The sequence below is a fragment of the Dioscorea cayenensis genome, chromosome 5 (genome assembly GCF_009730915.1).
Source record: "Dioscorea cayenensis subsp. rotundata cultivar TDr96_F1 chromosome 5, TDr96_F1_v2_PseudoChromosome.rev07_lg8_w22 25.fasta, whole genome shotgun sequence".
NCBI lineage: Eukaryota > Viridiplantae > Streptophyta > Magnoliopsida > Dioscoreales > Dioscoreaceae > Dioscorea > Dioscorea cayenensis.
In genome coordinates, this window is record NC_052475.1 from 31,048,998 (window position 1) to 31,072,848 (window position 23,851).

A 23,851-nucleotide genomic window follows, 5' to 3' on the forward strand; every position below is an offset into this window, starting at 1 on the left:
AATAGACATGCATATCTTTATTCGAAGTAATACAATAGACATTATTACTCTACCATCAGTCACTTTTTTATTTACAATTACAGTTAGCATTTGCACTTTCAATTTATCATTTTGGATTTGCTAAACATGTTTGTTCTTATGTTATCACACTCTGACACACTAAATAATACAAAGATGAGGAGGAAACAGAGTATCAAGACAAAGATTATACAAAAATAACGCACAAATTTATAATTAATGATATTTAGAAACATGTACTGTTTTGACAAATATTGTGAATAATGAACTTTTAATTAAAAGGGAAATACTTGAAGGCAAAGGCACATCTTTAGACCCATTTATTATGCCTATCTCTCTCAGTCCCCCATGGAACACCTCATCTTTCACCATCCTTTGTGGAGGGATAGTCCCCACTGCTTCCTATTTAATGTCCTATCTCAATCTCACGGATGGCAGTTCCCAATTAAACTCTTTAGTTCAAGAAACAAAATTTTTAATTAATTTTTGGCATGTTTCTAAAATGTACTTAATGCTAATACTAATTAATTATTTGATCTCTTTTAATCAAATATTAATGCAACTCTTTTTCTAAGAGAAATTTGTAATTTAATTGGCCATTAAAACTAGTGTTATTATTGTCCACTGGCCCATTTCTTCTTAATGCTTCTAAAAAGTTCTCTTACTACCAAGACTACTACTATAAGGGGTGGTTTGGTCAATTCAGTAGATAGCACCTCCACTCAAAATTAATGCTAAAATATCCCATATTTAATTTTGTGGTTTTCTTCATATATATATATATATATATATATATATATATATCCTAACTATATTTTGATTTTCACATGACTCCTAGAAAAATTTTTGCCCATATATTCATTCCTTCGGTTGAGCAAACGATGGTACAGTTGTAAATATTATCCAATTATTTTTTGTTATTTTCTTGTATATCTCTAAAAATTCACTTTGCATCACCTCTTAATAGAACTAACTGCCATTTATGTCCCTAAAATTTAATTTGTTTGAATGTATACCCCTCTACCCCATGCACAACATTTAAATGTATTATTACATATTTAATGATAAAAACTCCTGTGCATATATAATCATAAAAATTTCTAATAATGATTAAGCCAATATTTTTTGCATGAAAAATTTATATTAATTTTATTAATTACATCCAAATAAAAATTAATATTACTAAAGTAGTTTAAGAATTTAAATAAAAGTGTAATTTATTATTATAAAAAATCAATATTTACATAATTTATAATATATTTTAATAATGTATATAGAATAGAAGGGTATATAAACAAATAAATTGAATTATCAAGGTATACATGTCATTGAGTTTGACTAAAAACCATACACTCAATTAGGCAAATTTTCAGGGTAAACAAGGCAAAAAAAAAAACCTTAATTTTTCTAACAATAAGAAATTTTAAATCAAATATGGATCAAGCATCTTTCAGAAGCTACCCCATTAGATTTCAGGTACTAACTAATAGCATCCAGGTTTCTATAACACCAGGGAAGATTTTCAAGAAGTTATATCTGCAATCAAGAAGCAAAAAATAAATAAATTAATTAAATGAAAAAATGTAAAATTTCAGGGTCCTATATGCAAAAAAACCTTTGCCTATAGAAGCAGAGAGAGCACAAGGCTGAGTGCCTACTCTCCCTCTCTCTCTCTCTCCAACTGTGTCACTCTATTTATCCACCACAATCCTCCTTCCTTTCTCCATCTTGCATGCCATGTTGCTCTCACAGAAGCAGCAGGAGTGGTCATAGAAAACAAAAGTAGTGAGAAATGGGAAGATCTCCATGCTGTGAGAAAGTGGGTCTCAAGAAAGGACCCTGGACGCCGGAGGAAGACCAGAAGCTGCTTGCCTACATTGAGAAGCACGGCCATGGAAGCTGGCGTGCATTGCCTATCAAAGCCGGTGAGTTCATGCTATCATATATTGATATATATATATATATATATAATTGTTCATACTTCTGCTTGCTAATGTGCAGGACTTCAAAGGTGTGGCAAGAGCTGCAGACTCAGATGGACCAACTATCTCAGACCAGATATCAAGAGAGGCAAATTTAACTTACAAGAAGAGCACACTATCATCCAACTCCATGCTCTTCTTGGCAATAGGTAGTTACTAGTCAGTCATTCTTGTATTCTTTTTGCTGTTCTAATTATATTGCATTTACTCTAGTATTAATGATCATAAAATCATTTTTTTCCCAGGTGGTCTGCTATTGCAACACACCTTCCTAAGAGAACCGACAATGAGATCAAGAACTACTGGAACACACATCTGAAGAAGAGGCTGGCCAAGATGGGAATTGATCCAGTGACTCACAAGCCTAAGAGTGATACACTTGGGAGTCAGTCCAAGAGCGCCGCAAGTCTCAGTCACATGGCTCAGTGGGAGAGTGCTCGTCTCGAAGCTGAGGCAAGACTCGCCCGGGAATCCAAGTTTCGGTCTGTTTCCACCTCCTTGCACCATCACAACTCGCTGTCTCTGGGCTCAACCTCCTCGTCTTCGTCATCCTGCTCCTCCTCAGCCACTCCTCTAGATCATGATGTTCTCCAAGCCTGGACGTTCTCCGGGGTGGGACTTATAGACGATAACCATTCCACAATTTGCCACAACATGGAAAGTGAGGAGGTCGAATGGAAATGCTTATTTGGAAAGCCCCGGCAGATGGACAACTTCACCAGTTTAGTCATTTCTGTGGATTCATCCAATGTCGGAACTGTGTCTTCTGATGCAGGGGATGAACTCGACATAGTCGGGTTCACTGGCATGTTGCTGGATAACTCGTCAGACAATGCTGAGGAACGCAGCAGCTGTGCTGAGGAAGACGAAGAGAGCAAGAGATATTGGGACAGCATTCTCAACTTGGTAAACTCAGATTCTCCTTCCGACACACCACAGCTGCCTCCACTGTTCTAGATCAATTAATTTGTTTTATTATTATTTTACTGCAGAGGTTGGATTTGGATTTTACTGCTGAGATACTTTCAGTTATATTTGAATTGTCTTCCACTCAATGAATCCTCAGTAAAATTGTCATCCTGTGTTTTCTAGGAACTAACCCATCAGAGAAAGATGGAAAGTTGTTTCTCTTTTGCTTCAAGTAAGTCAAAATGCCGGTAAACTTATTAGAAGGCAGGATGGGTCAACACCAATGTAATTCAGGATGACTGCAGTGTTTGTTTTCACACAGACATGGTAGGTGCAAGTGTAGTCATCTCCCACATCAACCATTAATGACGCCTGGGCCAGTATCAATTAGAGCACCCACTCTAGAATATATATATCACTGATTTAATAAATTAAGGAGTAAAATTAAATCGATTCTTCTTCCTCCACTTGCACTGTAATAATCACACTGTCCCCAAAGGATAATTAACAAGTAGCAAGCAGGTCCACTGGGAAAAAAAGGAACCACAAGTTTGGCAGTATGCTAAAGGCCATGGCCCCATAAGACTGTTGCCAGTCACCATCGCCTTAATAACTAATGACGCAGTTCTTCCATCTGTGCCTCTAACCAATCTATTCATTGAAGGCAACGGCTGGCCATTTAATTTTCCCTTGACAGAAGCCAAGCCCATTCATGATCAGAGACTAGTCCTTATTAACTGATGCGTCGAACCATAACATACTAAAGTAAATGTAAAACCTATATGGTTGTTATTTACCATATGGAACAAGCATACTAGTTTAATAACAGTCAAAACAGTAGCTGAAAGCATTGTTTTCAGTAAAGAAAATCCAATGCTCTCAGCTTAAATAATAGGTATGGTTTTCTGTTAACAAATGAGAAAGGTAGGTTGATGATCCTATGGATTTGACCAATAAAGTAAATTAAGATCGCATGTAAATGTCAACCATAACAATGTCATTGACATAGGCACAAGGAAAATAAGATGCCATCCCCTGACAAAGGAGTGCCAAAAGTAGCTGAATGTAAAATCTATAGGACAGAAACGGCTCACAGATAAGATCTCACATTTTAGTGAGGTTACTTTTTGAATGAATCAAACTCTTTAATTTTTCACAATCAGACAGTTGCTAGGCTTCAAATTAGGCAGAAAATACAATATTATCATGAATGGCAAAGTTCAGAATTTTTAAAGAGAAAATATGGCTGAAATTCATAATAGAAAGTGCAAACATGTATCTTTTTTTTTCCAACTATTTTTGGTACTCATCACTTGGATAACCAGATAACAATGATTTTTCAAATGTTGATCAGCATGGTTTTACGGTGATGATTTAGTGTCCAGTTTGTGTTTTAGGCATTAGGCAGTGAACCCTCAGTTCCCAAACATCAGGGGAAAAAAAAATTCACTACTTGCTAGTAGTAACACTCCTTTGTATGTCACATGCAATCCCAGTTAGTTGCAAACCACACAAAAATTTTGGTTTTCCACTTGGTGTCAAAGCTTTTATTTCCATGACCCATCACATGCTTAAGATTTCAACACCACCTAAAGCTTCTCATTGGCCTCCAGAGGTTTATTAGCCTGGCAGAAGAAGTTGTAATAATATTGAAAGGCACTGAAGTTTGGATCTGGCAAGCTACTGTGGAGTAGAGATTTCTGAAAGTATTTAAATTTTCTATGTGATAAGACTTTAATCTCTGGATAATGTATGCCCCTAAAAGCTATGCAAACAGGACTGGAAAGACAAGATCATCCAAAATTTAAAACCACTCGCCAAAAAAGGACTGTCAGTTAACCACAGGAGTAAAGTGAAAGTGACAAAATCTTCTTAATCCATCAACAGTTCACTCAGTGTTTAGACTGTCAGAGATGCTATTGAGGAATGCTTTTAATAAGACTACATTCTCAGAAAAATAGGCCAGCTCATCACTATTCTGATGCAATTTATTGAATTATGCAATGCTTGCAAGCAATAGAAAGATGCATATTATGATGTATTTGTTATAAAAGCTAACAAAGTCATTTCATACAAAAGTTAGGATAAAAAAAAAGTTCATGGAAAGAATTACTTAGTGTTTGCATTCCCTTCATTTGGTTTAGGAATCTTCTTGTACTCGTAGTTGTATATGTCAACCCTCTCTTGTAAAACCTGCAGAACAAAAGCCACTAAGCCCATACACAAAAAACTCTATTTTCTTTAGTCCGTTGCATATTCATAAAAAGAGAATACCTTGAGCTCTTCCTCCAAAGAGAACTTTTTCGGTTTGTACCCTTCCATAGGTCCTGTTCTTGACAATGCTTTTGTTGATTCAAGCAACTCCCACTCAAGATCATCTTTCTCCTTACTCACTTCTTTACTGAAGTTAAAAGAGCCATTCCATCCCATAAGAACCAGTGCAACTAATAATAGCAAAACAAGAAAAGAAAAATACTCACCCGCCTTGAATGAGATGGGCAAGCCCAACTGATCCTAAAACTGTGAGGGAAATAAGCGGAAGACCATACCGAAGAAACGGGTATTTCCTACCCCATCTTTTAAACTGCGCAGCTGAGCTCAAAATCTTAGCAGGAGAATCCCCATTATCAACCTTCTGAGCCAAATTCACCTTTCTATCTGTCATCACTACTCCTAATTCTGTCAAACAAAGAAGAAACAAACAGTGAAGAAGATAACAACAACAAGAAACAAAAAGATAATTTTGCTTTCTTGCTCTAATTCTGGAAAAAGTAAATGAAAGTTTCCTAAAAGGCATTTCGTCAAACACATTGTGTGCAAGATGAACTGGCTATTTTTTCAACCAAAAAAAAAAAAAAAAAGATTAACTTGTTAACTATTCTTATCATGGATATACAATTAAAACCAAATTAAAAAAAATTCAAATTCAATCAAGCCAGGGAGTTCTGAAAATTCCCAAAAAAAAAATGAAAAATGAAGACACTAAAAAGAGATTTAATGATAATAAAGCACCAATTTTTCTCATAGTAGAGAATCATCAATCATGTCAATCATGCAGTGAGATTAAGGAAGATGAAGAGGAGAGGAGGCTTAGTCGTTCGTACCCTTGACCGCGAGACGTGTGAATCCGAGACAACACCGGTGACGGACGTGGTCTTCCCTCACAGCGTGATGGTTTAGTGCATTCAAATACCACTATTTTTACAAATTTAATTTTTTTTTAATTATCTTTTAATAGTTATTTTTCTTGAGAAAAATATAAAGTTGGGACTTGGGAGAGGTTTTTACTTTTTAGAGATAAATTGGAGGAGTTTTTTGAAAAAAGAAATTTATTTTATATGATGCATGTTACTCCCTCTATTCTTTTTTTATTTGTTATATTTATTCAATTCATACGGATTACAAAAAAATGATTAAAGTTAGTTGATTACTTATATTTTATTAAAAAATTCATTATTTTTTAAAATTACTATATTTAAAACTTCATTAAAGGGAGTAAATGTTTTAATATTTAGTTGATTATGATTTAATAAAAATTATATAAGTACATTAAATTAAAGAATAATTTAAAAAAATTATTTAATATTACAGAAAATTTTCAATATGACTAGTAAAAACATAACAAAAAAAATTCAAAATGTGAAAAGTAAAAAAAAAAAAAGGAAAGAGTGATTTTATGTATTTTATTTTAGAAACTTTTACGTATTTTCATTAAAAAAAATTTAATTGTTCTTGCATTTAACCTCACATGCTTTTATTACTTAACATATGCTATATATATTATGTAAAATTAAGATTTTTTTAGACAAATATAATAAGTCATGTATCAAGGTATGCACGGGTTTTGGTCTCTTACTCTCGTAGGCACAGGGTCATAGGGGACCTGTGTCAATAGGCTAAAGCATTATTTGCATAAATATGATTTCCATTCATAAAATGATTGTTTATGCTTTTATTTTTTTAACTATAACAGTGAAATAATATTTTTAAAGTTTTATATATAGATAAAAAATATATATTTTATAGTGTTAAATTTATTTGTTTATCAAGATTTAATCTCAACACCCTTCGACTTTAGTGAAGTTAATTCAAACTGTGACATTTTTTTATTGATAAAACAGACAAATCACATGTTAGAAGTTTGTTCTTAAGTAACATCTTTTCACATTTGTATTTAGACATACTTTATTTATGATTTTGTCTAAAATTAATTTATTTACATACCATTTTCCCCACCAATTATATGCTTTTAATTTAATAATTTACTGGATTTTTTTTAAGTTCAATAATTTTTTTCTTTGTAAATATTAACTGTTTAAAAAGTTTTTTTTTCTCTAGACAAAATAGTATTAAACTTTTATGGCTATATATATATATATATATTATATTTTTTTGATAAAATGTGAACAGGCTTTTTATTGTATCCCTACATAAAATTAGTATGTTGTAATTTTTTATTTTCTTCTATAATCTTTTTGGAGGCCTCAATCTCTATGAGGTTTCATCAAACTGGAGGACTTAATGACACTGGCCTACTTAAAAATCTTGTTACACTCAAATGATATGTTTTTATTATATTCAAATTTATAAACTCTTGATTTATTAATATAAGTGATAATTTAATATTTTCAAAGAGTTTTCACGTTCACCATCTCCTCAACACAACTGGAGTGTTGATATTTTATTTTATTTTTTAAAATTAAAACTCTTTTTTTTTTTTTACAATGAAGGTCTTAAACAGAAAGTTAATAATATTTTAAAAAAATAAACAGTAAATAATTTCAGTATTTTTTTTATTTTAATTTTTTAGATGAATGACAGGTAATAAAAGGCACGGGTAAATTTTTTAGTAGATCGTTAAACTTTTGCTCATTTTCACTTTGATTACCGAAATTCAATTTATATCAATTTAATCATTCAACTTTAATTTAATTTCAACCGGTAATAAATATCTCCGTCCCAACTATAATTAAATTAAAAGCGGAGGGGTTTTCTGCAAACCACTCAACTCGCTCAAATATCCATAAGAACCCCATTCGAGCTCGACCTTTCCCATTGTCCTCCTCTTCTTCCCACCTTATCTTCTTCTTCTTCTTCTTCATGGCGGCGGCTTCCTCATCTCTCCATCTCCCTTCCATCTTTCCCAAAGCCCTCACCATCTCCTCCAGGGTCTCTGCTCTTCCTCTCTTCTCTCTGGTTTCCTCCAGACCCGTCAAGGTTCTGCCTCTTGTTCTCCAATGTCCCAAGACCCGGCACATCGCTATCCCTAGGGTTGCGCTCTCGTCCGACTTCGAGGAGAAACTGGATGAGGACGCCGATGAGCAGGGCGGAGAGGTTGCCAGTTTCTCGCCGGAGCTTAAGCTATTTGTGGGTAACCTCCCCTTCACTGTTGACAGCTCAGAGCTTGCCGGCCTCTTTGAAAGCGTGGGCTCTGTCGAGATGGTCGAGGTGTCCTACTCTTTCATTCTCTCTTTCTCTCTTCATTTTTTGTCTTTTTTAGTAGCCGTTTAGGAATTGTGTCTCTCTAGCAGCATTCATTCACTGAGATTGCAAAGTTGGCTGCTTTTCCAGGTTATCTATGATAAGCTAACAGGGAAAAGCCGAGGGTTTGGATTTGTGACCATGTCCAGTGTTGGTGAAGTCGAAGCTGCGGAAAAGCAGTTTAATGGTTATGTGAGTATCTCTACTCAAAATTATTTCTGCTATGTTTGAGCGCTGTGGTTCAGATTTATTTTGCCTTCACATTTTATATAAAAAGGATTTAATTTGGTCTGGACTTGTTTATATTGTGATTTATTCAGCTTGAAGAGCTTAATTGTTTGTCAAATAAAGGTTTAGTTATCTTCCATTTGATATACATAACCAAATTGTTTGAGTACAACCTTGGAATTATCATGTTAATGCATGGTAATGTGTTATGTATTTGATGTTGCTTACTCATTTTTCTCTTCTTGGTATTTGATGTTTGTGTACAACGAATAGTATATGACCTGTTATTGGATGGCGAGCAGCTGTAAGCACATTATCAGTGATAGCTGATCTCTTTGTTGCCCTTGGCTTGGATAATTCAATTTTAACTGTTTGACTGCATCATCACGTGTAATTTTTGTTTGCTGTGCAACACATGTGCCTGCGGATTTGCATTTCTATTTTGTTTTTGTGTTGTGTTCTGTTGATAACAGAGTGTTGGCATATTATTGAAAATAGATTGACATGGATAATCTGATTGCCCTTGGCCTCTTCAATTTCTGGTATAACATGATTTCCAATGTGATTCTTTCGAAGAAATCTTATCAGTTTCCTGCTTTTTTTAAAAAAAAATGAAATTTATTTTAAAATTAATATGGGGCATGTATTAGTTCTCTATAAAATAGGTAAATTTATCTCAATTAGATTGTTGAGCATGTAATTTTCATATGCGACAGGAACTCGGGGGGAGACCATTGAGGGTGAGTGCAGGGCCACCTCCCCGTAAAGATGATTTCCCATCAAGAGGATCCCGGTCAATTTCTAGTTTCAATTCTCCTAACAAGGTTTATGTGGGTAACCTTTCATGGGGTGTTGACAAGTCAACTCTCGAGTCCCTGTTCAGTGAACAAGGAAAGGTGATGGATGCAAGAGTGGTGTATTGTAGGGAGAGTGGTAGATCGAGAGGCTTTGGTTTTGTTACTTACAGCACTGCTGAGGAGGTCGACAATGCTATTTCGGCACTTAATGGTTTTGTAAGTTACCTTCACTATCGTGTTTCATCAAACAGTCACCTATCCTTGCATCTTTACAAATATTGACACTTTGCCTTGTTTGCATTTTGAGTTTTCATCGGCAGAATAGTGAGCTATTTGACATATCTGATATCAGGCCAGATTAAGTGATATTGTCAAGTACCTTTTGACATTGTTGTATATGTCAATTTATTCTGTGGCAGACATGTTGTGAATTCTTTTTTATGTTTCTTCATCAATATTTCCATCAATGTAAAGAAGCCTTAGATTCAGTTAATTACATCCATGAGAGATACGGTAAGAAGCTCTACATTACAATATTTGCACTGATATGATGTTAGTGTAGGTTAAGCTAACACTCCAAAGAAATGGAACTGAGCCTCGTGTTATGCACTGATACTGTTCCCTTAGCATTCTCCAATGCCTTGGGGCTTCATGTCTACTTGTCTGCAGTCATATAATCATCCTTCAGATTGTCTGCTGTTACTGTTTTCTAAGTTCTGTTCTATCCACTGTTGGGTGCTTTGTTCATTCAAATGTGATGAGCATACAAGTGATAACCCCCATGATGATAAATTGTTTTTCTTATACTGGATTGCGGTCATTCTTTTGCAGGATCTTGATGGCAGAAATATTCGTGTAATGGTGGCAGAGGACAAGCCGAAACAGCAGTTTTGATTGCTTGATTTTCCCGTTTCCAGTTTTTATGGCCACAACGCAGTTTTGTCAGGTTTCATGGCAAGTGATGAATTTTTCTGCTGAATTATGGTCCTAGGAAGCCTTTCTTAGGAAGCTACTTCTGGATATAACTTTGGAACCGGATATGTTGCTGTGAGGTAAAAGTAAATGCTTTACTTGGTTTAGCTTAAACAGACTCCTTTTGCTGATTGATTTTTCTGTTGCCCTTAGATTTCTGCTGTCAAATATTTTAAAGCATTTGACGTTACATTTTTCGTGTTTAATTTCTCAGTATGGCTGAATAATTTAGATTGAATTATTTTCATCACTTCAAAACATATTCAACTAATTAAAGATAATAAATCACATTCTATAAAATCAAACATAAATCATGCAGATTTTATGTCTGGGTGCATGTGAAATTATGCCTGTGTGCCTTTTTCAGCAGATTGACTAGCTATTAATTAAATTATTAGTCATTTTTTATCTGTTTAATCAACATTGTAAACTATTATTTCTGCCATCAAGGTCCTGACAAAATTATTGTCACTATATAATGCATGTGAAAGTTGGGTTTGGGACCTTCATGGTAACTAATATTTCGCTTGTGAAATACAGTTCCAAACAAGCGGAAGCCATCACCAAATTATTGTCACTATATAACATGATTGATGGCATTAGGAACTACAATACAACATGCCATGCTTGTTGGTTTCTATCTTTATTGTTGGGTTTGGTGTGCCACTAAAATGATTATTGTCTGTCTACTCATGCATTAATAACAATAATAATAATAATAATAGCAGTAACATACCTAATGATGTGAATATGAAATAACAGGAGAGATAATTGGTGATTTAGTAGTAATTCACAACAAAGTGCGTAGAGGGGTAAATGTTTGAAATTTTGCTCATGTAATATTGTTTATCATTATTAGAGGGTGTTAAGCCATCATAATTGGTGCAATCTTTTTTTTTTTATAATATTTATTTTTTTTTGTTAAAAAAAAAAGATATTGCGGTTTTCATCAAATGGTTTTGAAATCCCTACACGCTCGTGGTGGGTGGTGGGTGGTTTCATGGTTTTCTTTTTCTTTATGTTTTTCCCCCTTTGAAAGGGTTTTAAATGATCATTACATAACTATTGATGTGGAAGAAAATGATTTTATCACTCTTTGTTTTTTTGGTTTTTTTTTTTACTATGATTTAAATTTTAAAGAAGTACATTAGTAATAAATAAAGTTTCTTTTGAAATATAAAGTGTATTTTATATCATAACCAATTATTTAGATTAGAGCTAATTATTCATTCTTCTTAGAACCTTTGTGTTCATACTTCGTGACCCGTTCATAATCATTACTTATTTGTTCAGTGGTTGGTTAGAGCCACTAGATGTTCATACTCATTCCTTAAGTGGTTCATTAGAGTCCCTAGTTGCCAGGTAGGCATATTTTAGGGACCACTTTATTAGGGATGTTAATTGGTCCCGGTCCCGATGGGGTCGGGGAATTTTTTTGGGGTCGGGGCCGGGGTCTAAAAAAAATTCCCCGCCCCGGCCCCAAAATACTAAATATTTAATTTAAATAATATATATATATTATGTTATAAATATCTAAATAAAAATTGAAAAAAACCTATATATATATTTATTTAATTAACAAATTATTAATAATTAAATGAACATTAGTATAAAAATTAAATAAAATTCTAAACTTATATTAACTATATTGTATTTTTAATTTTTTTTTAAAATTTGTAAATAATTTATTAGTGATTGTGTATTTTGATATTTTGTATTAGATCGTATTTATAAATGGGTTTCTCAATTATTAAAATTTGTATGGTTTTTTTAACAAATATTTTATAAATTTTATTTTAATTAAAAATAATTTTTTAAATTTATTAATCGGGGCCAGGGAATCCCCGAACCTGAAAAACCCCCACGGGGACGGGGACGGGGACGGGAAAAAAAATTCTCCTTATTCGGGTTTGGGGCCGGATTCGGGGATGGGAGTTTCATTTCGGGATCAGGGCCGGGGAATGTATTCCCAGGTGAATCCCCGCCCGTTGACATCTCTACACTTTATATTTATTTTTGGTTATGTTAACTACCAAGATAGTAGATGCAATTTATTTAAAATTAAATTTTTATCTATTGGGACAATTTTATTTCTTAAGAAAATTTGTTCATACCATCCAAGGACCAAGAGATTATGAAATTATTATTATTATTGGCGACTTTATCCATCACCAAGAGACTAACGTCATGAAAAGATACCAATATATATAAAATTACAAAGACTATTCAGTGAGAATAAACTTGACCATGGATCAATAAATAATTAGCAAGTGGTGTGGTGGGGAACAAACCTGCACTTGTTCTACCAAATCCACAACTGACCAAGTGGACCACTAGTGTACCACCCAAAATGCAATGAATACTTTGCACATAGGACAAAGGTCCAAAACCTCGGCTTTTATTGATGCATTCGAATTATTATTATTTTTTTTAAGGACGATTTGATTCACGGTAATTTTTTTATATTATTATTTATTATATGATAATTTGAAAAATTAATATATTTAAATTAGTGGCAATGGAAATGTTTATAGTAATTTATAATTATCAATCTTGAAACATTATCAAAAAATTTGATAATCTCATCACCATCAAAACATGTGTTATGTTGGATTACCAAGAGAGTCGTAGTTTGAAATTTTTTCTAAACAACTCTTTTTATGAAAAAAAAAATTTAACATTAAAAAATCAATTTGAATAATGTTATTTTGAGAATATTTTTAATTAAAAAAAAAAAAAAAAATTTATTATAATCAATTAATTTTTATTTATAATTTGTATCTTATTTTAACTGTAAAATTTACACAAAATTATAGTTATAAGGGTATTTTGAAAATTTTGTAATATTACTGTGGCCAATTAAACATGGTTATTACAATGATCACGATATTTTTGAGTTATCTACTTCATTATTATGTTAATCTTATTATTGTGTAATATATTATAAAAAAAATATGTTATCAATTTTCCATTTTGTTATACAAAGAATTTTCTCTTTTAAGGGAAAATAATTCTTATTTTATTTTTTATGTAATATTTTTTAATATATGGATTTATATATATTGATAATATGTTTAAATCACTGAATAATACATGAATTAAGAGGAAGTCTAACACTCGATTTGGTTCGAACACTCGGCCTAATGAGAGCGGTGTATCTAATTATTATTATTTTTTTAATAAATAAATAAATCGTAATCCCCCCTATAAAAAAAAGTACCACAGTGGGTTCCTCCACAAATGTCTACATCAATCTTAATGGCAATGACATATAAAGCTTAACACCAGCGTTCATATATATATATCATGTCCTCATAGTTCTTTACAAGAAAACCCTTCATCATTGTCTTCTGATTGTGAACATCCTCAAATCACTTTCAGCAAACAAACAGTGTATCATCAGCAATAATATAATTTAAAAAATGTAACAACGATTATTAACTTGTTGTCCGTGTGTTTACTCGGTCTTTCTTTCCTTGACAACAGAACCGAAATCCTTCTCTTACGCTTTCATTGATAAGATCTGTCAGGTAATTTTTTAAAAATAAATAAATCATTTAAAATATTTAAAATTTAGATATATATATAGATAATTAAAATTATAAAATCACACATCCAATAACTCATAGGCCAACCACATTTGGCTACTTAAAAATATAAGTTCAACATTTAATGAAGAGTTCAATATTCAATGCAAAAATAAAATATTGAAAAATCTGAGTTTAATGAAAAACGGTGATGGTAATATATCACCCGTTCTAATTGAAAGCGGAAAAACTAATATTCTATTTTTCAGTTTATGTGTACTTGTTTTTAGCATGTGTTTATAAAATAAAATAAAATAAACAGAGAAGAGAAGAGAGAACGGAACGGGACTTTAAAATAAATAAATAAAATAATAAATTATTTACAGCGGCATCCAGCTTGCAAGTGCATGAATGAAACCATCGCTAACAAGGCCCATTTCTTATACACGGTTTGGTTTGATGTTAACCATGAACCAACCTCCCCAGAAACACCCAAAAATATCCCGTTTCTTCCGTCCTTCTTCTCATCTTTTTCAAATTTCCAACTAATTATTAATTTAATATATATATATAATAATTTCCATATTTATTAAACCACCAAGCAGCAGGCCCAAGTTCTCCTCCACCTCGTCACTCTTACCGCACTCTCTCTTTTTTTTTTTTCTCATTCGTTTTCATTGTCGCCATTTTTGACCTAATGGCCGTCACCTCCGCTTCGTGCCATTTCTTAGCCCTTCCCAAACCCTTCATCCCCTCCGCCGCCGCCACCGCCACCGCCGCCGCCGCCTCCTTCGATCCCCGTTCCACAGCTGCCAATCATGGCGGTCCCGACAAGCCCTCCGCTTGCCTCCGCCCTGGCTCCTCCTCGTCTCTCCGCCATTTGGGTTTCTCATCCGCGCTCATCCTTCGGTTTCCGCCCAACTTCGTCCGCCAGCTTAGTACCAAGGCCCGCCGTAATTGCAGCAACATCGGTGTAGCCCAGATCGTCGCCGCTTCGTGGTCAAACAACACCAACCCTGTTCCTCCTCCCTCCGCCGCCGCTGCCATCGATGGCCCACTTGCGGCTGTCCCCTTGGCGGCGGATGCGGATTCGGCTGCTGTCGTCTTCGATGGCATCGCCAGTCCTCCACAGACTGCAGATGGCCCTAAGGCCGCTGCTTCTGCATCTGCGATTTTTAGCTCCGATGGGAGCCTTGCTGTCCATGCCGGTGAGTTTCATCCTTCCCATCCTTCCTTGCTTAGTATGTATACTTGAGATGATTTTCTCACTGGATAAAATATTGTTATCTTTCGAATTTGCGTTCTGGTTTTATAGATCTGAGGGTGAGAAGGTGTTGTTTATCTAATGTTTTCAGGTGAAAGATTTGGGCGCGGCATAGTTACGGATGGTATCACCACCCCTATCGTCAACACATCTGCTTACTGGTTCAAAAACTCTAACCAGCTGCTCGATTTCAAGGTTTTGGATCGATTCCTTTTATCCTCCGTTATTTATCTTGTGTCCGGATGCTCAAGTCACTGTCTTTGTGATTCTTTACAGGAAGGAAGGCATACTAGCTATGAGTATGGACGCTATGGAAACCCAACCACAGCTGTTTTGGAGGCAAAGATAAGGTTTGTTGGCTCGCTTCAAATTCCTTCCCCCACGCTTTTGCTGTGCTTTCAATGTTGCATTCATCATTGATCGATTTTGCTCTATGTCGCTGAGCAGTGCATTGGAGAGAGCCGAGTCTACCCTGTTTATGGCTTCCGGTATGAATGCTTCTGTTTGTCTGCTCTCAGCACTGGTACCTGCTGGTGGCCATATTGTTACGACCACTGATTTCTACAGGAAGACTAGGAAATACATGGAGAACGAGCTCCCCCAAAAAGGGATCACAGTAAAGTTTTCTCCCCAAAATAATTCTTGATTTTCGCTTGGCTGCACGTTTTTAGCATATTGTCTTTGGTGTATGATTATATTTATGACCTACAATTGATTGCTTTGGTCTAAGTGTCAAAGTGTTCTCTTTTTCAGTGAGAAGTAGATGACACCAGGGTTTAAAGATTTATATTTCATAGAAAGCTGGGCGACTGATAAGATTTTGGCTTTATAAAAGGCCCTATTTTTTCCCATAATATGGATTGAGGACATTACTCTGCCTTTTTTTATAGTGATTAAAAGTCATTATGATTTTTCACATTTTCTTAATGAACATGCGACTTGTGAAATTCTCTTTGCAAAATAGGTTACTTTATATTCCAATGCATAGGTGCTGATGCTATGTATTATTACAAACTAATTGTTGCAAATTTGGTCACTGGATAAATTATCATAAACCAATTGGTGCAAATTTGGTTACTGGATAACTTGATTCCGATATGGTAATGGACTTTTGATAGGACATTATGATTTCGGATGACTTTCTTCTCCTTTGCAGCTTGATATTTTTTTGTGGCCATTGAAATGTAGACGCATCCAAATATTTTGTTGTGGTGGTGTCTGTTGAAGAGAATATATCCTTCTTCATGACATTACCTGATGCTTGTGTTCCACATCTTTCTTCCATGCCCTCAAGCTACTCTTCCTCTGTTTACAAAACAGCGATAGTAGTACTGCTCATCTTTGATTGTGATTTTTTTAACCTCTGTTCACTATCCTAGCTAGGTGAAGGTTGTGAAATTACCAACATGATATTCTTTCCATATGATACCTTTTTGATTCATGTTTGCTGCTGCTTGTATTTTTTGATCTGTTGGCTTTATGACAAATCTTCACGCATGCTGGTAATTTTGGTTTTTGTTTCCTATGCAATGCAGACAACTGTCATTGACCCAGCTGATGTTGACTCTTTGACGGCTGCTCTGGATAAACATAATGTGAGTGAATTGTTACTTTCAAGTCCCTATTTAACATGTATAATTCTTGTTGTATGCTTGTGCTGGAGCTAACATGTTTGCTTACACAGGTATCTCTATTCTTCACCGAAACACCAACTAATCCATTCTTCCGATGTGTTGATATCAAGTTGGTTTCAGAGCTTTGCCATAGCAAAGGTACAGTGGTTTGCATAGATGGCACTTTTGCGTCACCTATTAATCAGAAAGCCTTGATGTTGGGAGCCGACCTTGTTCTGCATTCTGCAACCAAGTTTATTGCTGGTCATAATGATGTGAGTTAATAAATCTGTTGGATCTGCACGGCGGAGTTGAGAAAAATGATTCTTTTCTTTTTTGCCTCTAACATTGTTTCCTCTTCATTGCTCAGGTTCTTGGTGGTTGCATCAGTGGCTCAGAGGAACTAATTTCCAAAATACGCCTGTATCACAATGTTGTTGGTGGTGTTCTAAATCCTGTAAGTCTACATCAGGGCATAGCTTTTATTAGACAAACCAATAGTCCCATGCTGGTTACATATATATATATGTGTGTGTGTGTGTGTGTGTGTGTGTGTGTGTGTGTGTATTGTGACCTTTCGGTTTGAATTGAGCATAATATGTGACATGTCTGGGTCTCTGAGCTGAGTCGTTGGTGATGCATATCCTATGTTGGCGAGGATATTATGTGTGAATTTTAGTATTATTCTGTATGCATTTCTGTATTAGCTTCAGATATTTTACATTAATATTGGTTGTTATTGTCTGTAGTTTTTATTTAAGGAATTTCGGAGCACTTCTGATGTTAGCCATAGATGCTTGATGTTAAAGTTTGTTACTTAATGTCTTCAATTTCTTTCTTTATACTAACTTGGAAGAAAACATTTTACTTCCAGAATGCTGCGTATATGATCCTTCGAGGTATGAAGACATTGCATCTTCGTGTACAGCAACATAACAGTACAGCATTGAGGATGGCCCAATTTTTAGAGGAACATCCCAAGGTGCTACATTTTCCCCTTGTATTATTATGATTATTGCTTTATGAAAATAGCAGATCACTGGTGTTGAAATTTTTGGCTCAATTTCACTCAAAATATGGTAATCTATCCGTTGACCACAAAAGTGTGGTATCTTCTATGTAATGCTCAAAAATACACTGGTTTCTATTGCAATTCACTTTTCTAAAGATTATCAAAATACCCTAATGGCCTATTAAAAGCATGCATAGTAGTAATTGTCCTTTCCTGGTGTAACTGAATTGAAGAGGAATTTAATTTGCCTGCAATTTGATCTATTGAATCAAATGCTCATGTAGTTGAACTCGTACCAAATTATTGGCCAATGCCTATATTTGACATCAAAGGAGCTTAGTTTTAATAAAACCCAGAACTATTTATTGATCTTAGGCAGCCGTGGTTCCTTTAGTTCATTAGTTGTCAATGAACCAAGCTGGCTTGCTATGCTTACCTTGAACCAAGCAAGTTGTGCTCACCGTGCTCACCTCGCAAACAATTGGCTTGCAGTAGCCACAGTGAACCTAAATTTCCAGATAACAGTGATTGTATTACTCATCAATTAAAAGGTGAGGAATGGACATAGGGTACCTTACTTGGGCCAAAGATGAGGCTCTTTGTTTAACATAGCGGTTTGTGATTGCCCAAATAACATAGGTATTCCTTTTTTTCCTGCTAACCTATATGCAGTGATCTTTGACTTCTATACTAGCAAGTCATTGCTTGATTAATTTGTTCTCTTGGAAAACAAGCTGGGAGCAATGTAGCATATTGTCTATGGGTATATCAAAGTATTTACCGCTGCTTGTCCATTTTCTGACTTGCCCTGTTATCAGATTATACGAGTCTATTATCCGGGATTGCCAAGTCATCCGGAGCATCACATTGCCAAAAAGCAAATGACTGGTTTTGGTGGTGTGGTCAGTTTTGAGGTGGGATATCTATTATTGCATATATTCGAAATAGTTCTATTCAGTGGTCTCATTTTTGCCAGTTATTCTGGTGGCGCAGGTTGACGGTGATTTGAGGACTACTATGAAGTTCATTGATTCTTTGAAGATCCCTTATAATGCCCCATCCTTTGGAGGCTGTGAGAGCATTATAGACCAACCTGCCCTCATGTCATACTGGTATTACTCCCTTAAATTTTGTTTTGAATTGCAATTAAGTAAACTCCATTCTAAGGTTGCTAAATATGATTACCATGGAATTCCTGACATGATTGTTTCGTCGAACAGGGACAGCCCTTCGGAGAGAACCAAATATGGGATCAAGGACAACCTGGTGAGGTTCAGTTGTGGTGTAGAGGACTTTGAGGATCTGAAGGCTGATATAGCTCAGGCCTTAGATGCCATCTAAAGATTCCATGCCTGATCTTCATATCTGGATTCTTGATCTCTTCTTATTATATGGACTCTTTGATGATTCTTCTGCTGTTCTTCTATGGCTTGTGCTTGCAGTTTGCTTGAACTTTGTTTGCTGGGGATCTTGTGTTAAGAACTTTGTTTCTTTAATCATGAACTTTTCTTTGATTCCATGAGCTTCATTTTAAATGTTATCTTTTGTTGCCTAATAATCATACACCAGCGCAGCAGGATCCACTCACTTTATTTGGTTGTGAGGATAAACAAACCTGGACCGGAAAATTTTAGCATCTACAGATCCTTAGGTTTTTTTGTCATCATCATAACTGATAGTTAAGTGCTCATTTCTCAAATATTAGTTGGTGTGGGAGAAAATCCGGTTATTAATCATGAAATTAATTTCTATAAGTAACGTTAATCATGTAAATTGTAGCATATTTATGGTTTTTTATAGCATTAACAACATTAAAATACACTTGAATTAAACTATTTTTAAATTTTTAAAAAACACTATTAAGTTGTCACATCAATGGGTTCCTGGATTTAATGGCTTCCTAAACATAAATAAAAAATTCAAATCCAAAAACTTTTTTGCACATTTTTTTTTTCAACATTTTACAAAAACCAGTGCAGGCATAGTAATGACATTGGAAAATTTTAAAATATCAACATAATTCTAAATTTTTTTATACAATTAATCTTCTAATAACGAATAACCTTATCTACAACGTAAATACATTAATGCTCTATCAACTATATTTAAAAAAAATTCATTTTATTGCAAAAACCGGTCCTTTTGTATGTAGAAATCCTTATTTTTATTTATTAATTTTTTTTTTTTGAAAGATATGCAGAAATCAGCTTGCGCAATTTTAATTTTAATTTTATAAAAATAATAAACACAACAAATAAAAAGATATCAAAGACAAACACATACTGTGATGCACCAATTACTGTAGCTCAATGACATTTTAAAATTTATTAACTCGATTAAATATCACATAAAAAATTAGAGTACAAAAATTCAACTCTAGGTCTATTCATTAATCATCTATGTAACATTTCAGTGCATTAAATATTATTGAAAGACTCACTTATAATTTATTTATTTATTTATTTATTTATTAACAACACTTTTTTTTTCTTTTCAAATTTAAGTATAAAAATATATATAATTTTTCAAATAAATAAATAAATATTGCTAATTAAGGCTACAAAATCAAATGCTGATCCTGGAGTGGATGATAAAGCAACGGCAACACTTGGCGGGTTTTCATCAAGCTCTTCCATGGCGTTCCTCCATCACCACCTCCCATTCCACCTCCATCTCACCACACTCACTCCGCCCACCAGGACAAGCCCTAGATTGCTCCGCACTCTCGCTTGCGCTTCTCCAGACGGACTCCATGGATCCCGTTCTCCCTCCCAATCGGTTCTCGATTCCTTCTGGCAATGGGCCACTGACAAGGGCGCTGTCTCTTCCTCCTTGAAACCTGGCTTCTTCGTCCCGGAAGGGCTAGGGCTTCTCGCCCAGAGAAACATCTCCGGCAATGAGGTAGTGCTTGAGGTCCCCAAATCCCTCTGGATTACCTCCGAACTCGTCGCTGCCTCTGATCTTGGCCGCCTCTGCACCGGTTTCAAGCCTTGGGTCTCTATCTCCCTCTTCCTTCTCTGCGAGAGATCCAAGGGTGATGCTTCCCCATGGCGGCCCTACATCGATATCCTCCCCCAATCCACCGATTCCACCATCTTCTGGTCGGTGGACACTGCGCGATTGCCAATCTATGGTGCTTTTCACTATGTCCTCATTGCTTCGCTAATGCTTAATGTTTTTCGTATTTCCAGTGCAGGTCGGAGGAAGAGCTTGCCGAGATTCAAGGTGAGACGACAATCCTGTTTTTTGTTTCTCGATTTTGTATTGCATTTTCATTCATTGATGCTTGCCTTGTGTTTCAAACTTGAGAATGAATAGTTGGAGTATCAATCGTGAGTTCTTTGTTTTATGTGTCTTCATTGTATACAAGGTCTTTGTGTCTTTATAGTTTGCTAACTTTTAACATTGTTGCTTGTTTTGTTCGTCTTCATTGTTAGTGAGCATCATAGTAGTACTACCCTTACTGTAAGTAAGTGTGAGTTCATTTGTTCTACTTCCATTATCATATGCTTGTGATCTTGTGTGCTCTGTACTCAGAATTTCTCCTTTTGTTTTTTTTTCTCTTGGAACTAAATTTGAAGAAAATTAGTACTCTATAATGTTGTGATCTTGAATAAATTTTTTGCTTTTCTTTTTATGCTTTGCAGGAACCCAATTGCTGAGCACAACATTGGGTGTCAAAGAATATGTACAAAGTGAATTTCTCAAAGTTGAAAATGAAGTGATTCTTCCTAACAAGAACATTTTTCCTTCGACCATCACATTTGATGATTTCTTATGGGCATTTGGAATGCTCAGATCAAGAGCATTTTCACGCCTTCGTGGTGAAAATCTTGTCCTCATCCCACTTGCAGACCTTGTAAGATCTCTGCTGGGATACTTTGCTATTTTTATTTTTTTATAGTGTTTGTTGGTTAATCATGGTATCTTTTTACTGATCCTGATCAGATTAATCACAATTATAGAATAAAATCAGAAGATGATTCATGGGAGATCAAAGCAAAGGGCATTTTCTCCAGAGAACTCATATTCTCCCTGCGGACACCAGTTCCTGTCAATATGGGTGAGCAGGTAAACTCTGCTTCTAATCGGATCAATTCTAGAATCAGGATTATGGTAAATTATGGGATCAGCTATCAGGCAGGTTTAAGAGCGCTGATAGAAGATCCAAATTCAATTATTTAAATAATCAAATTATGACAACTGTAGTGTGAATCTGTGCAATTATATTTGTATTTACAAGTTGTATAGATGTATAAACGGTATGCGTTACCTTTATCTTGTTGGATTATCCTTTACTTGTATTGTGTTTCTGCCTTTTTTTTTTTTAATAATGCATGATGTTTATCTACACAATCTTTCCATGTCATATCCATCAGATAATTGTCTTTTGTGCAGGTATACATACAATATGATTTGAAAAAGAGTGATGCTGAATTGGCAATGGACTATGGCTTCATTGAATCAACCTCAGATCGGCAGATATATACTATGACACTGGAGATTGCTGAATCAGACCCATTTTATGGAGACAAGCTTGATATTGCGGAGTCCAATGGTTTTGGTGAATCTGCGTACTTTGACATTGTCTTGGGATGTCCACTTCCTCCATCTATGCTCCCATATTTACGGTTGGTAGCTCTGGAGGGTACAGATGCTTTTTTATTGGAATCGATATTCAGAGATTCAATCTGGAGGCACCTTGAGTTGCCTGTTAGCCGTTCCAATGAAGAGATGATATGCAAGGTGGTTAGAGATGCCTGCAGATCTGCCCTTTCTCTCTATCAAACGACCATAGAAGAGGTAACCTTCATTATATATTTGCATTTTTTAATAGTATGTAAATCTTCTACTATTTCTAGTGTCTCAGTACTATGACTGCTTATGTTGGTGATTACTTGGCAACTATGGTAACTTTCACTAGAATTCGATCAAATGCGTCATCTCAGTTCTTTATTTATGTATCTCTGTGTGTGTTTGTGTGTTAGATTCAACTTGGAAGTCTACAAAATTCATTGTGGTTTACATGATAAACAATGCCCCGCAACCAAATTATAATTTTCAAAAATACATATGTACCATGTGGGCACAAATGCATAGTTGGTCTGGTCTTTAAAATCCTACTGGTGTGACAATTGCATTTGCCTCTATGTAAGAGTGTAAATTTGTATATATGCATGTATGTGTGATTACTGATGCAGGTGTCATTTCACAGGATGAAGAACTTCTAGAAAGGGGACAACTAGATCCAAGACTAAAGATTGCTGTTGCCATTAGAGCTGGAGAGAAGAAAGTACTTCAGCAAATTGACAGCATATTTAATGAGAGGGAGCAGGAGTTGAATGGGCTGGAATACTACCAAGAGAGGCGGCTTAAAGATTTGGGATTGATTGGAGAAGAGGGGGAAATCATTTTCTGGGAATCCAAGTAGATGCTGCTTTATGTTTATTCCATGATCTGGTATTGCACATATTCCCTCTTCTTTAAAGGTCACGTGATTCATACTAAAATACCTGAATTACACTGAAAACTGTGGAAATAATTATACTTTACTACCCAGATGTATGTTGCATCTAACAAGAATTAAATCATCCAGGTCATAAAGTTTAAAAAGCACATCGGACCGCATCTACAAGCTGAAGCCACAAAGCTGGTATTTGTACTCGATGTGGATCATATTCAGTTTGACATGGTTTGGATTTCCAGATTGCAAATTGGGACTTGTTTGTTGAATTCAATGTTTTAGCCAATTTGCTGGACAGCTGATGTGTCTTAATGGGATTCGCCAGGCAGTACTGCAATTATGCATGTATGATTTGCTTTTCCTATTTCAGTTTTCCAGCTTCATCAAACCATTAATGTGAGTTCATTTTGGTAAAAGTATTCACTGTTATATAGTTAATCATATTATTTTGAGTTACTAATGTCCGTTTCTTTTTATAATGTGAATATAAATATAAGTCACTTGCATTGCATCAACAGGGTTTTTCTTGAAAATATTGCAACTGTTACAAGGGTTTTTCAACTTTTTCCAAGAGATTAAAGAAT

The 23,851-nt window shown here is 35.0% G+C and overlaps 5 protein-coding genes across 6 annotated transcripts; 4 read left to right on the forward strand and 1 right to left on the reverse strand.

The window, feature by feature from the left end:
• The first annotated feature begins 1,661 nt into the window (after nucleotides 1-1,661).
• On the forward strand, nucleotides 1,662-3,095 carry LOC120261670 (transcription factor MYB106-like). Its single transcript, XM_039269645.1, has 3 exons — nucleotides 1,662-1,943; nucleotides 2,020-2,149; nucleotides 2,246-3,095. The coding sequence occupies exons 1-3, from the start codon at nucleotides 1,811-1,813 to the stop codon at nucleotides 2,955-2,957; spliced, it is 975 nt and encodes a 324-aa protein (XP_039125579.1). The 5' UTR covers nucleotides 1,662-1,810; the 3' UTR covers nucleotides 2,958-3,095.
• Nucleotides 3,096-4,943: 1,848 nt separating this feature from the next.
• Nucleotides 4,944-6,118, reverse strand: LOC120261671. The gene is made up of 4 exons (XM_039269646.1): nucleotides 6,014-6,118; nucleotides 5,390-5,588; nucleotides 5,184-5,310; nucleotides 4,944-5,102 (listed from the first exon to the last, which is right to left on the reverse strand). Exons 2-4 carry the CDS (start codon nucleotides 5,572-5,574, stop codon nucleotides 5,019-5,021), a joined length of 396 nt encoding a protein of 131 aa, XP_039125580.1. The 5' UTR covers nucleotides 5,575-5,588; nucleotides 6,014-6,118; the 3' UTR covers nucleotides 4,944-5,018.
• A 1,831-nt stretch (nucleotides 6,119-7,949) lies between these two features.
• Nucleotides 7,950-10,625, forward strand: LOC120262420 (29 kDa ribonucleoprotein A, chloroplastic). Its single transcript, XM_039270522.1, has 4 exons — nucleotides 7,950-8,357; nucleotides 8,481-8,582; nucleotides 9,335-9,631; nucleotides 10,247-10,625. Exons 1-4 carry the CDS (start codon nucleotides 8,010-8,012, stop codon nucleotides 10,307-10,309), a joined length of 810 nt encoding a protein of 269 aa, XP_039126456.1. The 5' UTR covers nucleotides 7,950-8,009; the 3' UTR covers nucleotides 10,310-10,625.
• A 3,893-nt stretch (nucleotides 10,626-14,518) lies between these two features.
• LOC120261181 (cystathionine gamma-synthase 1, chloroplastic) lies at nucleotides 14,519-19,320 on the forward strand. The gene is made up of 11 exons (XM_039268953.1): nucleotides 14,519-15,122; nucleotides 15,270-15,373; nucleotides 15,455-15,528; nucleotides 15,626-15,794; nucleotides 16,714-16,773; nucleotides 16,863-17,066; nucleotides 17,162-17,248; nucleotides 17,666-17,773; nucleotides 18,622-18,717; nucleotides 18,797-18,915; nucleotides 19,024-19,320. Exons 1-11 carry the CDS (start codon nucleotides 14,612-14,614, stop codon nucleotides 19,142-19,144), a joined length of 1,653 nt encoding a protein of 550 aa, XP_039124887.1. The 5' UTR covers nucleotides 14,519-14,611; the 3' UTR covers nucleotides 19,145-19,320.
• A 1,072-nt stretch (nucleotides 19,321-20,392) lies between these two features.
• LOC120260432 (fructose-bisphosphate aldolase-lysine N-methyltransferase, chloroplastic) lies at nucleotides 20,393-23,705 on the forward strand. Of its 2 annotated transcripts, none has more exons than XM_039267906.1 (7): nucleotides 20,393-20,904; nucleotides 21,000-21,028; nucleotides 21,451-21,662; nucleotides 21,752-21,874; nucleotides 22,202-22,606; nucleotides 23,019-23,263; nucleotides 23,400-23,705. In XM_039267906.1, the coding sequence occupies exons 1-6, from the start codon at nucleotides 20,438-20,440 to the stop codon at nucleotides 23,232-23,234; spliced, it is 1,452 nt and encodes a 483-aa protein (XP_039123840.1). In that variant the 5' UTR covers nucleotides 20,393-20,437; the 3' UTR covers nucleotides 23,235-23,263; nucleotides 23,400-23,705. The 2 variants fall into 2 exon arrangements, with proteins under 2 accessions (XP_039123840.1, XP_039123841.1); XM_039267907.1 differs by having other exon boundaries at nucleotides 20,704-20,904; nucleotides 20,995-21,028.
• The last annotated feature ends 146 nt before the right edge of the window (nucleotides 23,706-23,851 follow it).

What these genes read in the sequence shown, in the direction of transcription:
- LOC120261181 (XM_039268953.1), top strand. Translation starts at nt 14,612, where the DNA reads ATGGCCGTCACCTCCGCTTCGTGCCATTTCTTAGCCCTTCCCAAACCC. An exon ending in TTATTGCTGGTCATAATGAT is followed by an intron (nt 17,067 to 17,161) that starts GTGAGTTAATAA and finishes TTCATTGCTCAG; the next exon opens with GTTCTTGGTGGTTGCATCAG. An exon ending in GTGGTGTGGTCAGTTTTGAG is followed by an intron (nt 18,718 to 18,796) that starts GTGGGATATCTA and finishes CTGGTGGCGCAG; the next exon opens with GTTGACGGTGATTTGAGGAC.
- LOC120262420 (XM_039270522.1), top strand. Translation starts at nt 8,010, where the DNA reads ATGGCGGCGGCTTCCTCATCTCTCCATCTCCCTTCCATCTTTCCCAAA. An exon ending in GCTCTGTCGAGATGGTCGAG is followed by an intron (nt 8,358 to 8,480) that starts GTGTCCTACTCT and finishes CTGCTTTTCCAG; the next exon opens with GTTATCTATGATAAGCTAAC. An exon ending in TTTCGGCACTTAATGGTTTT is followed by an intron (nt 9,632 to 10,246) that starts GTAAGTTACCTT and finishes ATTCTTTTGCAG; the next exon opens with GATCTTGATGGCAGAAATAT.
- LOC120261671 (XM_039269646.1), bottom strand. Translation starts at nt 5,574, where the DNA reads ATGACAGATAGAAAGGTGAATTTGGCTCAGAAGGTTGATAATGGGGAT. An exon ending in GCCCATCTCATTCAAGGCGG is followed by an intron (nt 5,311 to 5,389) that starts GTGAGTATTTTT and finishes TTTTAACTTCAG; the next exon opens with TAAAGAAGTGAGTAAGGAGA. An exon ending in CTTTGGAGGAAGAGCTCAAG is followed by an intron (nt 5,103 to 5,183) that starts GTATTCTCTTTT and finishes TTTGTTCTGCAG; the next exon opens with GTTTTACAAGAGAGGGTTGA.
- LOC120261670 (XM_039269645.1), top strand. Translation starts at nt 1,811, where the DNA reads ATGGGAAGATCTCCATGCTGTGAGAAAGTGGGTCTCAAGAAAGGACCC. An exon ending in TGCATTGCCTATCAAAGCCG is followed by an intron (nt 1,944 to 2,019) that starts GTGAGTTCATGC and finishes GCTAATGTGCAG; the next exon opens with GACTTCAAAGGTGTGGCAAG. An exon ending in CATGCTCTTCTTGGCAATAG is followed by an intron (nt 2,150 to 2,245) that starts GTAGTTACTAGT and finishes TTTTTTTCCCAG; the next exon opens with GTGGTCTGCTATTGCAACAC.
- LOC120260432 (XM_039267906.1), top strand. Translation starts at nt 20,438, where the DNA reads ATGGCGTTCCTCCATCACCACCTCCCATTCCACCTCCATCTCACCACA. An exon ending in AGAGCTTGCCGAGATTCAAG is followed by an intron (nt 21,029 to 21,450) that starts GTGAGACGACAA and finishes TATGCTTTGCAG; the next exon opens with GAACCCAATTGCTGAGCACA. An exon ending in ATCAAACGACCATAGAAGAG is followed by an intron (nt 22,607 to 23,018) that starts GTAACCTTCATT and finishes GTCATTTCACAG; the next exon opens with GATGAAGAACTTCTAGAAAG.